This window comes from Danio aesculapii, chromosome 10 (genome assembly GCF_903798145.1).
Source record: "Danio aesculapii chromosome 10, fDanAes4.1, whole genome shotgun sequence".
Classification (NCBI taxonomy): Eukaryota; Metazoa; Chordata; class Actinopteri; order Cypriniformes; family Danionidae; genus Danio; species Danio aesculapii.
The window spans coordinates 32,809,265-32,822,759 of NC_079444.1; the positions used below are offsets into that span (position 1 = coordinate 32,809,265).

Here is a 13,495-nt window from a genome sequence, read left to right on the forward strand (position 1 = left end):
AAAGTGACTGATATTCTCAATAAAAACACACTGTTGTTTGGGATTTGGGGTTTCTCTAAAAAGGAAGCGTTCACCCAAAAATAAACATTCTGTCTTTGTTTATTCATCCTTCACTTTTTCCAAATTTTTTTTTTTCTTTTGTTGAACAAAGGCAGATACACTGAAGAATGTTGGAGGAAAAAAAAGCTGAAAACCTGACTTCTATAGAATAAAAATAAATACTATGGAAGTCAATGGTTACAGGTTTATCAGATGACTTTAAAGTGACTGATGTTCTCAATAAAAACACAGTTGTTCGGGATTTGGGGTTTCTCTTCAAGGGAGAGTTCACCCCAGAATAAACATTCTGTCATCATTTATTTATCCTTCACTTTTCTACATTTCTTCTTGAGTTTTTTCGTCTGTTGAACAAAGGAAGATATACTGAAGAATGTTGGGAAAAAACAAAGCTGAAAACCTGTAAGGATTGACTTGGATAGAAGAAAAAAACAAATACTATAGAAGTAAATGGATGACTTTAAAGTGACTGATGTTCAATATAAAAACACACTACTGTTGGGGATTTGTGGTTTCTCCTAAAAGGGAGAGTTCACCCAAAAATGTAAGGTGTCATCTTTATTTATCCTTCACTTGTTCCAATTTTTTTGTTTGCTTGTTTCTTCAGTTGAACATAAAGGAAGATATGCTGAAGAATGTTTGGGCAAAAAAACAGAAATTGACTTCTATGGTATTTTTTTTTTGTTTTTTTTGTTCCCACTATAGATTTCAGTGGCCGAACATTTGTCAGAATATCTACTGTATACAACACAAAAAAGAAATTCATTAAATTTTAGAACCACTTGAGTGTGAGGAAATGGTGAGGAAATGTCATTTTGTTTGAATTATCCCTTTAATTTGTTTTAATACTAGTTCAGAAGTGAAAATTGAAGAGATAGTTCACACAAAAATGAAAATTCTGTCATTATTTATTCATCCTACACTTGTTCCAAAATTTGAGTTTTTTTTCTGCTGAATAAAGGATGATCGACTGAAGCATTTTGGGGGTGGGGGGTGGGGGAACAGCCATTGACATTTATAGTACTACTGGTTCTTACAATGATTGACAGTGGCTGCTTTTCGAACAGTCTTCAGAATATCTATATAACAAAAAAGAAATTCATTAGTTCAAGTTCAAAATTTAAGTTTAGCACCTTTTGAGGGTGAGGAAATTGTGATGAAATTTATTTTTTTGGGTGAATTATCCCTTTAATTTGTTTTACTACTAGTAAAACTACTACTATAGTAGTTCAGAAGTGAAAATTAAAGGGATAGTTCACCCAAAAATGAAAATGTACTCACCCTCAAGTGGTTAAAACCTTTATAAGCTTCTTTCTTCTGTTGAACACAAAAGTAGATAATTTGAAGAAAGCTGAAAACCCGACTTCTATAGAAGAAGAAAAAATGCCATGGACGTCAATGGTTACAGGTTTTCAACCATTTTCAAAACATCTTCTTTTGTATTCACCAGGAAAAAGAAACTTATTAAGGTCTAAAACAAGTAAAGGCTGAGTAAATGGTGACAGAATTACAATTGTTGGGTGAAGTATCCCTTTTTATTCAGCTGTTTATTTTTATGTGACTTCCGAATCAAAGTTTTCTGAAAATATGAATGCCTGTGTACACACAAAAAAGCAGAAATGTGATAACATAAAACAGCAGTTTACAAAATAATATTTTATATTGCACAATAAAGCAGCACAACTGATTTTAATGTTGATTTTATAATGACTTAAATAAAAATAAATAAAAATCAAGGCACTATTTCGTGCAAGACAGCTAACGTAATCTATATGTTGTAGTAACTGTGCGGTTTATGATACGCCTTTAAAAATGTGTATTTCCGAACTCTGATGCGCTATTAGATAACATGATCCTAGAAGTCCGGGGGGTGATCTTAATAAATTACTGTTACAACATTAAGCCTTTGGATTTTAACTCTAGATACATTGAGTATGTTTACATGGACGACAATAATGCGATTTTAATGCGATTAAGACAATACTCTGATAAAGATTCTACAATGTAAACAGCGACTTTTGAATAATTGAATCTAATTACGGTCATAATTAAACTAAACAAAAATCAAATGAAGGCATGTGGAGTTTGCCGATTTTAGTCACATTATTGAAGTGCAGTACAGACATGTCAACACCTTAATCAAACTATTTCCATCATGTAGGATTTTTCACTTTTTCTCCAAGAGGTTCAAATGAGTTTGATATTCGTCCTTTAATGTTTCACTAGTTGTTTGGGTAAAGGTTTTTTGGCTATATTTTGTTGTATTTCTTTGTTATATTCTGTTACACTTTGTCTTCATTTTGTTAAGTATTAATAGAATTAGTTTTTGTATTTTGGTTTTGAATATGTAAGTTGTATAATTTATAAATGTGTATTTGACTATTTTTCATTGTGAGAATGTGTGAGATCGTGTGATCCGAAAGTGTATAAAAAAAGAGCAACATACTATGATGAACACTGTCTGATGAATGGCCGCTGTGCTCGAAATGTCCTTGTATCTGCCTTTTTATTTTAATAAATTGTCATTTTTGGGGCTTTGGTGTTGCCGCCTTTTTGAATATATAATGACTTTTTTTTTTAGCTTCCCAGGTTCTGCAGGTTGCAATGTCCTGAAATTTGCTTGCCAATCTTAAGCCAATTGTAATGGTTTGTTTTGATTCAATTTGGAATTTCCCCAACCAGCGCAGAGCCCAACTTGCTTCGACTTGGCCCCCCCTGGTCCGAATATATAATGACTTAAATGCTTATGATCGATCGTCATTTGTATTACCAGTCAACAACTCAATTGATTGTCAACCTTAAAGGGATCATTTACTCTCCCTTATGTGGTTAAAACCTTCATGAGTTCCTTTCTTCTGTTGAACTTAAAAGTAGATATTTAGAAAAATGCTGGCACCTATTGACTTCCATGCTAATTTTTTCCTACTATGAATGTCAACGGATGCCAGCATTTTCCAAAACATCTTCTTTTGTGTTCAACAAAAGAAAAAATCTCAATAAGTTTTGAACAAGTGTGCGTAAATGATGACAGAATTTAATTATTGACATTCCTAGTATTGAAGGTAGTATTGATGGGTAAAACAAAGGATTCAGAAATGGCACAAGTTAAACTCAGTCCAAACATTCACAGTGATGCGAGCAAACTGCTGCACCAACATCAAGAGAAGAAAAACAAATAAAATTCCACACCAGACAGCCGTCTTTCAAATGTCCCGAAAAGACCTGCCAACGAACCCGGCACTGAACAAACTGTGAAGCGCTTTAATAAACACTGAAATAACAACGCTGTGGAACAACGCAGAAGATTGCAAGCAGGTGTTTGTGTTGCTGGGTGGCAGACGCCTTCAGAGAAATTACCTTTCTTCTCCATGCGCTTCATGTCCATCAGCTTCTCCACGTTGCGCGGGTCGCTCAGCCACAGCTGCATGCGCACGAACGGCTCACGACCCTTCAGGCTGAGCTTGTGCCAGGGTTTGGGTCGAGCCAGCAGATCAGACACGGAGCCCTGCGTCAAACCCAGAATGCTCTCCCCGAACAGACGCTGGCCTGTGGAGCAAACGCAAACCAAACAAAACATACTCAGCTAGAGACCTTCACATGGACAAGTTGCAGATCATTTTAGGTTCTACACAGCTTGATCTTTTTTTGTGAAATGTTGTTGTTTGGAAATCAATCATTTCAATATAATTCAAACGAATGACTACTTGAACATCATTACTTTTATTCCTTATGGTTTGCAGATATTAATGAAATGATGTATACACACATACACAAACATCTGAAATATATAAACCTAAATCATGAATACAAAGTCTGAATGTAGTTATGAAAATATAAATCAAAGGTTTGTAGTCAGACTATATATATATATATATATATATATATATATATATATATATATATATATATATATATATATATATATATATATATATAAATAAATATATACTTTTTAAATATTGTATATATAAATAAATAATATACAAATACATAATATACAAATATATATACAAATATATACAAATATATTTATATATATATATATATATATTTTTTTTTTTATAAATATATTTTTAAAATATTGTATATATAAATAAATTATATATATATAAATAAATGTTTTATATATATATATATATATATATATATATATATATATATATATATACATATATATGCAAAGTCACACGAGTAGCAGTGCGATGTGGCTGTATATCGGCACTGGTGGGAGACGTGTGTTAGTGTCCCACCAGAAATTGGGGAAAAAATAAACGGGGGCTAATAATTTAAGGGGGCTAATAATTCAGGGGGGCTAATTCTGATTTCAACTGTGTACACACACACACACACACACACACACACACACACACACACACACACACACACACACACACACTTAAACACACATTTAAACACATACACACAATATATATTATGTGTACACTATCTATGCACAAATATAAATGAACATATATAGTGTAAATGCATTTTTCATATATATATTATGAAATAGGTATTTTATTTATATATTTTATACTTATATATCTAAAATATAGTCAATGTATACAGTATAAATACAGTATAAATAATGTATTTCTTATATATAATGTATCTGTATCTAAACATTTAAAATACCAGTTCCTTTGATACAGTATCTGCTTTTAGTTTTGTTTCATACTCTTTAAAGACTTTTTATTCATTTTTATGTTTGTTTTCCTTATTTCTCTTTTGTCTATGCTTTTTAACATGCCGTATTTATTTATTTTGACAATAACATGCATTTAGGAACATGCCTTTATTGTACTGCAGCATCAAAGTTGGATCAAACGAACCCTGCTGATTTTTCTTTTAACCTCCACCTTTTAAGACAAGGTGCTTTTCAAACAGTTTTCAACGGCCGCTTAAGCTTTCAACCATCTTTTTTTCTCCACTGGAAATAAAAGGCACCTGAATCCTCTCGACAATAAGCGCGATCCATCTGTGTTCAAAAAGGAAATGTTCCCCAGAGTAAAACAAAAGCCTGAGATCCCAGCAGATTCCTCCTCTCTCTCTCTCCCCGCAGACTCAGATCAACACAGCTGTCTTTACATTCAGCACTTTATACAGGTCAACACCACAACACAGCACAACAAATCTTTGTTGCTCCCAGACAAAAAAAAAAGAAAACCTCACGTCTGGAAATGAGAATCGGCGAGATGAAAGCGAGCGTCACAGTATCACACTGAGCTGAGTGTGTATTCTCCTCTCTTATATGGTGTGTGAGATCACATGACTTTAAAAGAAGAACGTTCACAGAGACAAAGGCCCTGTTTACACCTGCTATTAAAGTCCCCTTGAAATAAATGTGTTTTGGGGGTGTTGGTATCAGTATGTTAGGCATCTAGGTTTTCCAAAAGCCAAAGTGTTCAGTAACTGTTAGAAGATTCTCAAAAGTTTTATTATACAATATTGTAGTTTTATATACAATATACTTTAACAATTTTATATGACACTATTGCACACTGATCTTCTGACCAATCAAATGCTCTCTAGTATCTGAATGGTCCCGCCCTCTTTAAGACGCAGCTGAAATTGATCATATTTACATAAAGTGAGTGAGTGAGTGAGTGAGTGAGTGTGTGAGTGTGTGAGTGTGTGAGTGAGTGAGTGAGTGAGTCAGTGCTTATACTGAGGGTTGGTCTAAACGCGTACATATATGTGGTATGGGTGTTGATCTGAACTACTCTACGTTTATTTTTGTTTTGGATTTGGATTTTCATAGTGTTTTCTTCAGTATAACATAAAGAAAACATTCAAAATAAACTTTTACACATTCTTTAGTCAGACAAATTCCTGTCTGTAGATTTTAATTACAATCCATGAATTGAAAGAATTTATTTTTAGTCATAAATTTCCACTTTAACGGCACTTACAAACACTAAATGCTTTTATTCATATCTGTAACCCCAGGGTTTTTACAGAAGCTTCAATGTCTAATTTGCCTGATTGTGTATGAAATTTTATACAACAAAAAAATGTTGAACTTTTTTCTTTATCTGGCTGTTTAGTGAATTTCGTGAATTATGGAGTGATAAAAAAAAGATTCTAAAAGTCCTCTTTGAGACTAACATCAAATATTTTGGATAAAATCAGGATAAAAAATACTATCTAATATTCTGATATATTTAAAGGTCTGTTGATGGATGGACAAAAGGATGGATAGATGAATGGACAAAAGGATGGATGGATGGATGGACATACAGACGGATGGATGGAAAAAGGATGGACAAATGTATGCATAGATGGATGGATGGAAGGATGGATGGCTAGATGGGTAGATGGATGGACAAAAATTTGCATGGATGAATGCATAGATGGATGAAGGGATGGATGGACAAAAGTATGCATAGATAGATGGATGGATGGATGGATGGATGGATGGATGGATGGATGGATGGATGGATGGATGGATGGATGAATGAATGAATAGATGAAGGAACGGAGGGACGGACAAAAGTATGCATGGAAAGATGGATGGATGGATGGATGGATAGATGGACAAGTATGCATAGACGGATGGATACATAGATGAATAGATAAATGCATAGATGGATGGATGGATGGATGGACAAGTATGATTGATGGATGATGAATGGATACATAGAGCAATAGATAAACGGATAGATGCATGGATGGATGGATGAACAGACAAAAGTATCCATAGGTAGTTAGATGGATGGATGGATAGATGTCTCTGCATTTACTCAAAGTATTTTCACAAAGTTTGAATTAACATAATATATAAAGTTTTGCTATATATTATTGTTACCTACTGATCTCATCTGACTGTGTGGTGACGATTGCAGTCTGTAAACTATTAAACAGCTTGAAGAACATACAGAACCTGTTCAGGAGCTGAAAATACATGACAGCTATTGATCAACCTTCTGGAGCTTAAATATGGTAAAAAATACCTCATCCTAAAATACAATGAAGCATACCTGAAATACTGTGAATGTCTAAAAGTGTGAATTCACACTAAAACTAACTCGACTTTATTGCCTGATCAATAAAGACTCTCCAAAGCGATTTAATCTGACCAGAAAAATTCTACGACATGATCTGCTCGACTGAAGCAAATCTTTAATACCAGGTGTAAACAGGCTGATTGTGTTTTGAGCATGAGGACGAAAGCGGCGGCGGGTGCGAGTCAAAATAAACGGTGAAGGAGAAAACGGCTTTGTCCAGCGTGACATTCTCCATCGACCTCTCATTAATTATGACCAGGACGAGGAAATCGGTCATTAAGAGCTAAAGCAGGGCCAGTCCGTCCTCCACCTGTCCTCTCATGTGGAGACACACATTATTACATGAACCGTCTCTCCAGGACAAAACCCATAATGTACTGTATCTAATAATGAGCACAATAGGAAGCAGTGTTCACAAGTCTGATTCACTTCAGCCAATCAGATCACTTACATTTGAATCAATCACCTTTTCTGAAATTGCTAATTAAGTATTCAGAGTACTTGGAAAGGGGTTTGACTGATTTGAACGAGCTAAACTTAAAACTATTTATGCACTAATTGAAGAATTTTACAGCTTGAGAGATTTTCTGTAGACAAAAGCTTTTAGGATTTTATATATTTTTTATTTTAGTCAAGTAACTATTCTAGTTGCTATTAATAGTTATGAATATGAATTATGTTCTTGTTTTTCCTTATTGTTATAAGTGATTTATTTATTATTATATCTCATTTTTATTTTAGCTTTATTTATTTTATTAATAATCTTTTATTTTTTAATCTTTGTTAGTTTATTGTGAAGTTAAATAAAAAAAGAGAAATAATTCCTTGGCAACTACGTTAAAAGAAAGATTTTTTAAACATTTTATTTGAAACAAGTTGAAACAACACAATTCTAGAGTTTTTTGGGGGGGAAAGCAACTTGTTTTAGCATCTAATTCTTGTTTAACATTGCAGGAATTAGATGCTTTGTTTCCAGTGAGGACTTAGAGAAACTTGTTCATGCTTTTATCAGCAGCAGAGTGGATTACTGTAATGCAGTGGTCCTCAACTTTTTTAACACCGCGGACCGGTCAATGTTTGACAATTTTACCGCGGACTGTTTTCTCAGAGGAAGACAAAACATTGCTGTCACGTTTAATTTATGGAAAAAATTACAAAGCACTGCAGTGTTTGGGTGTTCTGTGTTTGTCTGAGATAATTAGTCCTACCGAAATATGTATATTCCATACAAGCTGAAGCTGATCGGGTCAATTCTAGCAGGGCTGCGCCTGGTCAGTACCTGGATGGGAGATCACATGGGAAAGCTAGGTTGCTGCCGAAAGTGGTGTTAGTGAGGCCAGCAGGGGCCCTCAACCTACGGTCTGTGTGGGTCCTAACGCCCCAGTATATTGATGGAAACTCTATACTGCTAAATAAACGCTGTCTTATAGATGAGACGTTAAACCGAGGTCCTGACTCTCAAATCCCAGGATGTCCTATGAAAAAGAATTGGGGTTTAACCCTGGCATCCTGGCCAAATTTGGCCATCTAAGCATCCCCATATTATTATTGGCTTCATCATTCTGTCTCTCCACCAATCAACTGGTTTGTGGTGTGTAGTCTGATACAATATGGCTGCCGTTACGTCAGGCAGGTGGATGCTGCACACTGGTGGTGGATTAGGAGATTCCCCCCAATGTGTGTTTAGAAAACCACTATGGCTGCTTCCGAAACCGCATACTTCCATGCTATACAGTTCACTAAAATCAGTATGCGAGCCGAGTAGTATGTCCGAATTCATATAATTCGAAAATCAGTATGCAAGAAAGTACCCGGATTAGTTACATTCATATTCATAGATTTTTAAGTATTACTACTTGTACCATTACCTATCTATAAATCACTAAATGGCCTAGGACAGGCATGGGCAAACTCGATCCTCGAGGGCCGGTGTCCCTGCAGAGTTTTGCTCCAACACTAATCAAACACACCTGAACACCTTAATTAGTGTTTTCAAGATCACTAGAAAGCTACAAGCAGGTGTGTTTGATTAGGGTTGGTGCAAAACTATGCAGGGACACCGGCCCTCCAGGATCGAGTTTGCCCATCCCTGGCCTAGGACCTCAATACATTACAGATAAGCTCACTGAATACAAACCTAACAGATCACTCAGCTCTTTAGGGTCAAGTAAATTAGAAATTCCAAGAGTTCAGTCTAAGCAGGGTGAATCCACCGACAGCTACTGCTACCGCTGCTGGAATCAGCCTCCAGAAATGATCAGATGTGCTCTAACATTAGGCACATTCAAATCAAGACTGAAAACACATCAGTTTAGCTGTGACTTTACTGAATAAGCACTGTGCTACGTCCCACAGATCACACTATTATGTCTTTCTTTTCTTTTTCATTCTTTTATAACCTGTTTTAACAAATTTTAATCTGCTTTTAATCAGTTTTAATCCTCTTAATCATTTTTTTTACTTGTTTATTTATTTTTTGTTTATGTAAAGCCCTTTGAATTATCATTGTGTATGAAATGTGCATTATAAATAAACTTGTCCTGATGTTGTGAATTATATCTCTTTGCAATTATAAAAACAATACACTGATCATCTTTTGTTTTGTTAACACACTCACCCAGGTTGTTATCAGTGAGGACTTCTTTGACTTTTTTCGTGATGACGTACGTGTCCAGCTCGGCTGACATGGCCACCATCTCCTGAATGCTGAGACCGGCCTGTCCCGGCAGAGGTAGCGGCAGCGGCGTCCCGGGCTGAGACTCGGAGGCTTCGCTGGGCTCCTGGACGGAGGATCGGCACATCTGCTCCTCCTGCTGGCTCTTCACAGACTCCTCAGCGGAGCTCAGGGGGGATTCTGGGGCAGGACTGCAGCTGGCCGAGGTTTTGGGGGTGATTTCTGTGGAAAGGGAGACGTTAAGACGTTGCGCCAGTGAGCCGGGCATTACTTATCGACAGAAGGCCTGAATAAAGATCAGTCTAAATATGGAGAGGGTGAAGCCAATGAAAGCGTAACCCCAAACCGAGGTCTTCCTGCTCAGCAACAGGAAGTGATGGACAGTGACAGATGCATCGTGTCAAGCCAAGTCACAGCTTCTGTTCGAGCATAATGAGACAAATAAATTAACGAAGACGGGAGACTCAATGTGGTGCACGCATACAGAGCTTTCTGGGTTTAAAGGGACTGTTTAATTATAAACAAAATTGTATTTATTAGTGATTAACCTCAATTTATTATATATATTTAATAATAATAAATGTATTTTTATTAATTAATTTATCTTTGTAATTGTGTAATTACAAGTAAATAATCATAAAAATTTATTATTTTATCACAATTTACTGAATAACTACATTTAATAATTAACATTTATTATTAAACAACATCATTTTTGTTATTAAAAACTATTATTATACTATAATTGGGATTGTTTAATTATAAATAAAACTTAATTAATAAAAAAAAAATTAATTTTATGACTAATTCACAACAATTTATCAAATAATTACATTTTATTATTAAATTACATCATCATTGTCATTAATAATTAATTTTTACTCTAATTGTACAATTACAAGAGATTGTTTTATCATAAATAAAATTATTTTATCACTGATTGACGCAGTGGGTAGCACAATCGCCTCACAGCATGAAGGTCGCTGGTTCGAGCCTTGGCTGGGTCAGTTGGCATTTCTGTGTGGAGTTTGCATGTTCTCCCCGTGTTGGCGTGGGTTTCATCCGGGTGCTCCGGTTACCCCCACAGTCCAAAGACATGCGGTACAGGTGAATTGGGTACGCTAAATTGTCCTTAGTGTATGTGTGTGAATGAGTGTGTATGTTGTGAGGATGTTTCCCAGTTATGGGGAAGGGTAAAACATATAAGTTGGTGGTTCATTCCGCTGTGGTGACCCCAGATTACTAAGGGACTAAGCCGAAAAAGAAAATGAATGAATGGATGGATGAACAATGCTTTTATTATTAAATAACATAATTTTTGTCATTTATAATTTTATTTTTACTCTAATTGTGCAATTACAACATTAATTCATTAATTATAAATACAAATTATTTTTTATCACTAACCCCAACTACTTAAACACAATTTATTAAATAATTACATTTAATAATAATTTTCTTAATAAATTATATAATTTTTGTATTTTACCTCTAATTGTACAATTACAAGGGATTTTTCAATCATAAATACATTTTTTATAACTAGACCACAATTTACTGAATAATTACATTTATTTATAATTATTTTATTAATACAAATTTTTTTGTCATTAATAATTGTATTTTTTACTCTAATTGTGCAATTCAAGGGATTGTTTAACCATGAATAAATGTTTATCACTAATTAACCACAATTAATTAAATAATTAAATTTGATAATTGTACTATTAAATTACATTTTTGTCATTAATTATTTTTACTATAATTGTGCAATTACAAGGGATTGTTTTAACATGAATAAAAAATTACTTATCACTAATTAACCACAATTTATTAAATACTTACATTTGATAATAATAATAATAATAATAATTTTATTATAAAATTACTTAATTCTTGTCATTAATAACTGTATTTTTTACTCTAATTGTGCAATTAAAAGTATTTTAACCCTGAATATTTTTATCACTAATTAACCACAATTCATGAGTTGCATTTGATAATTTTATTATTAAATTATATATTGTTTGTCATTAATAATTTTATTTTTACTCATAATGTGCAATTATATAAAGTACACCCATAAAAATTATTTCAGAGTGTGCAAAACATTTTTTTTTATTCTTATTAATACATTTAAATATGCATTTATTAAAGGAAAAGGTGTACTTTTTAATAAATAAATACATTTTAAAAACTATATACATTTTATTTAATAAATAAAAACTAATTAAATAATAACAATTAATTACAGCCATAATTTATGCGTAAACAGAACTATTTTAAAATGCTTAAACATTAAAAATATTTAAAATAAAATATTTACATGTTAATAATATAATTTTTTTCATATTTAATATTCAATACATCCACTCATTGGTAATAGTCTTATACTTTATATTTCATTTATAATATCTTAAGTACTTGCATTAATAAACCCAAAAAACATATACATATATATACATATACACATATATATATACATATATACATATATATATATATATATATATATATATATATATATATATATATATATATATATATATATATATATATATATATATATATACATATATATATATATATATATATATATATATATATATATATATATATATATATATATACACACATATATACATATATACATATATACATATATACATATATATATATATATATATATATATATATATATATATATATATATATATATATAAATCTATATATATACAAATCTCTCTATATAAATGTATATATAAAAGTCTAAATCATAAAACAGCATGGCTTCATTTCATGTGTTAACAACAAACAACACAAAGTCATTCATGTCCAAAACCCCAGAACGACTAAATAATTAGCGATTTGTTTTTCTAAAATTTTGCCTGAATTACTCTATTAATATACAGACAGTGAGCAGCAAGTCTCTCTCTAACACTCTCCTCTCTGTTATTCCCCATGCTCTGCAGTCTGTGATTGGCTGGCTGTGGCAGTGAGTGCGGTGCTGGTGGTGAAGTGAGCATCGGGACGGAGCGTCAGTTTGGATTAACCGCCTGCCGAGCTGCAGGACACGGCGAGCAGAGAGCAGGAGCTCCAGGCGGAGAACAGCCAGTCATATCAGATCTGCAGCAAGACCACGCACTGCCTGCTGACAGTTTGACTGGCGGCGCGCTCTCTCTGTGTGTGTGTCTCTGTGCGTGTGTGTGTGTTAGGTGTTTTAGGGACACGAGCAGGAATGACGGGATGTTCCTGTGACATGCAGCAAGTAACCAGTGCGTCTGCGTGTGATAAAGAGGACAGGAGGGGTGGACACATCTGGACACACAGCTGGTGGACAAACACACACACACACACACATATACAGAGAGAGAGAGAGAGAGAGAGAGAGAGAGAGAGAGAGAGAGGGAAGCACAAAACGTGAAAGCCTACATCTGTCCGGCCCTAATTTTGATGCATGATGGGATTGAGTCTACAAATGGGTTTATAATCCGGCTCCAAACATCTGATCGATATGTTCTATATGTACATTTATAGTTAGGCATGAACTGAACTACAGGAAAACATGTAATGAGCAGCATTTTTGATCATTTATCATAATAAAAAAAGGCTTTCTGACGGATTCAAATAGAAATAGAGTAATAAAATGTAGTAAAATTGCACATATTTAAAAAATTGCACACACTGAAATTGCACATGTTCATCGCACTACGTTGCACTAATTCATCTTGAACTGTACATGCCCACTGTACATATA

General features: G+C 33.8%; 1 protein-coding gene across 6 annotated transcripts in view; it reads right to left on the reverse strand.

Moving 5' to 3' along the window:
- Positions 1 to 13,495, reverse strand: part of cux1a (cut-like homeobox 1a) — a 250,599-nt gene that overhangs the window by 13,186 nt on the left and 223,918 nt on the right. For all 6 annotated transcript variants that reach the window (XM_056467313.1, XM_056467309.1, XM_056467310.1 and 3 more), the window contains 2 exons: positions 9,682 to 9,960; positions 3,415 to 3,603 (listed from right to left, as the gene is read on the reverse strand). In XM_056467313.1, the coding sequence (XP_056323288.1) occupies positions 3,415 to 3,603; positions 9,682 to 9,960 (468 nt within the window). The remainder of the gene's footprint in view (positions 1 to 3,414; positions 3,604 to 9,681; positions 9,961 to 13,495) is intronic.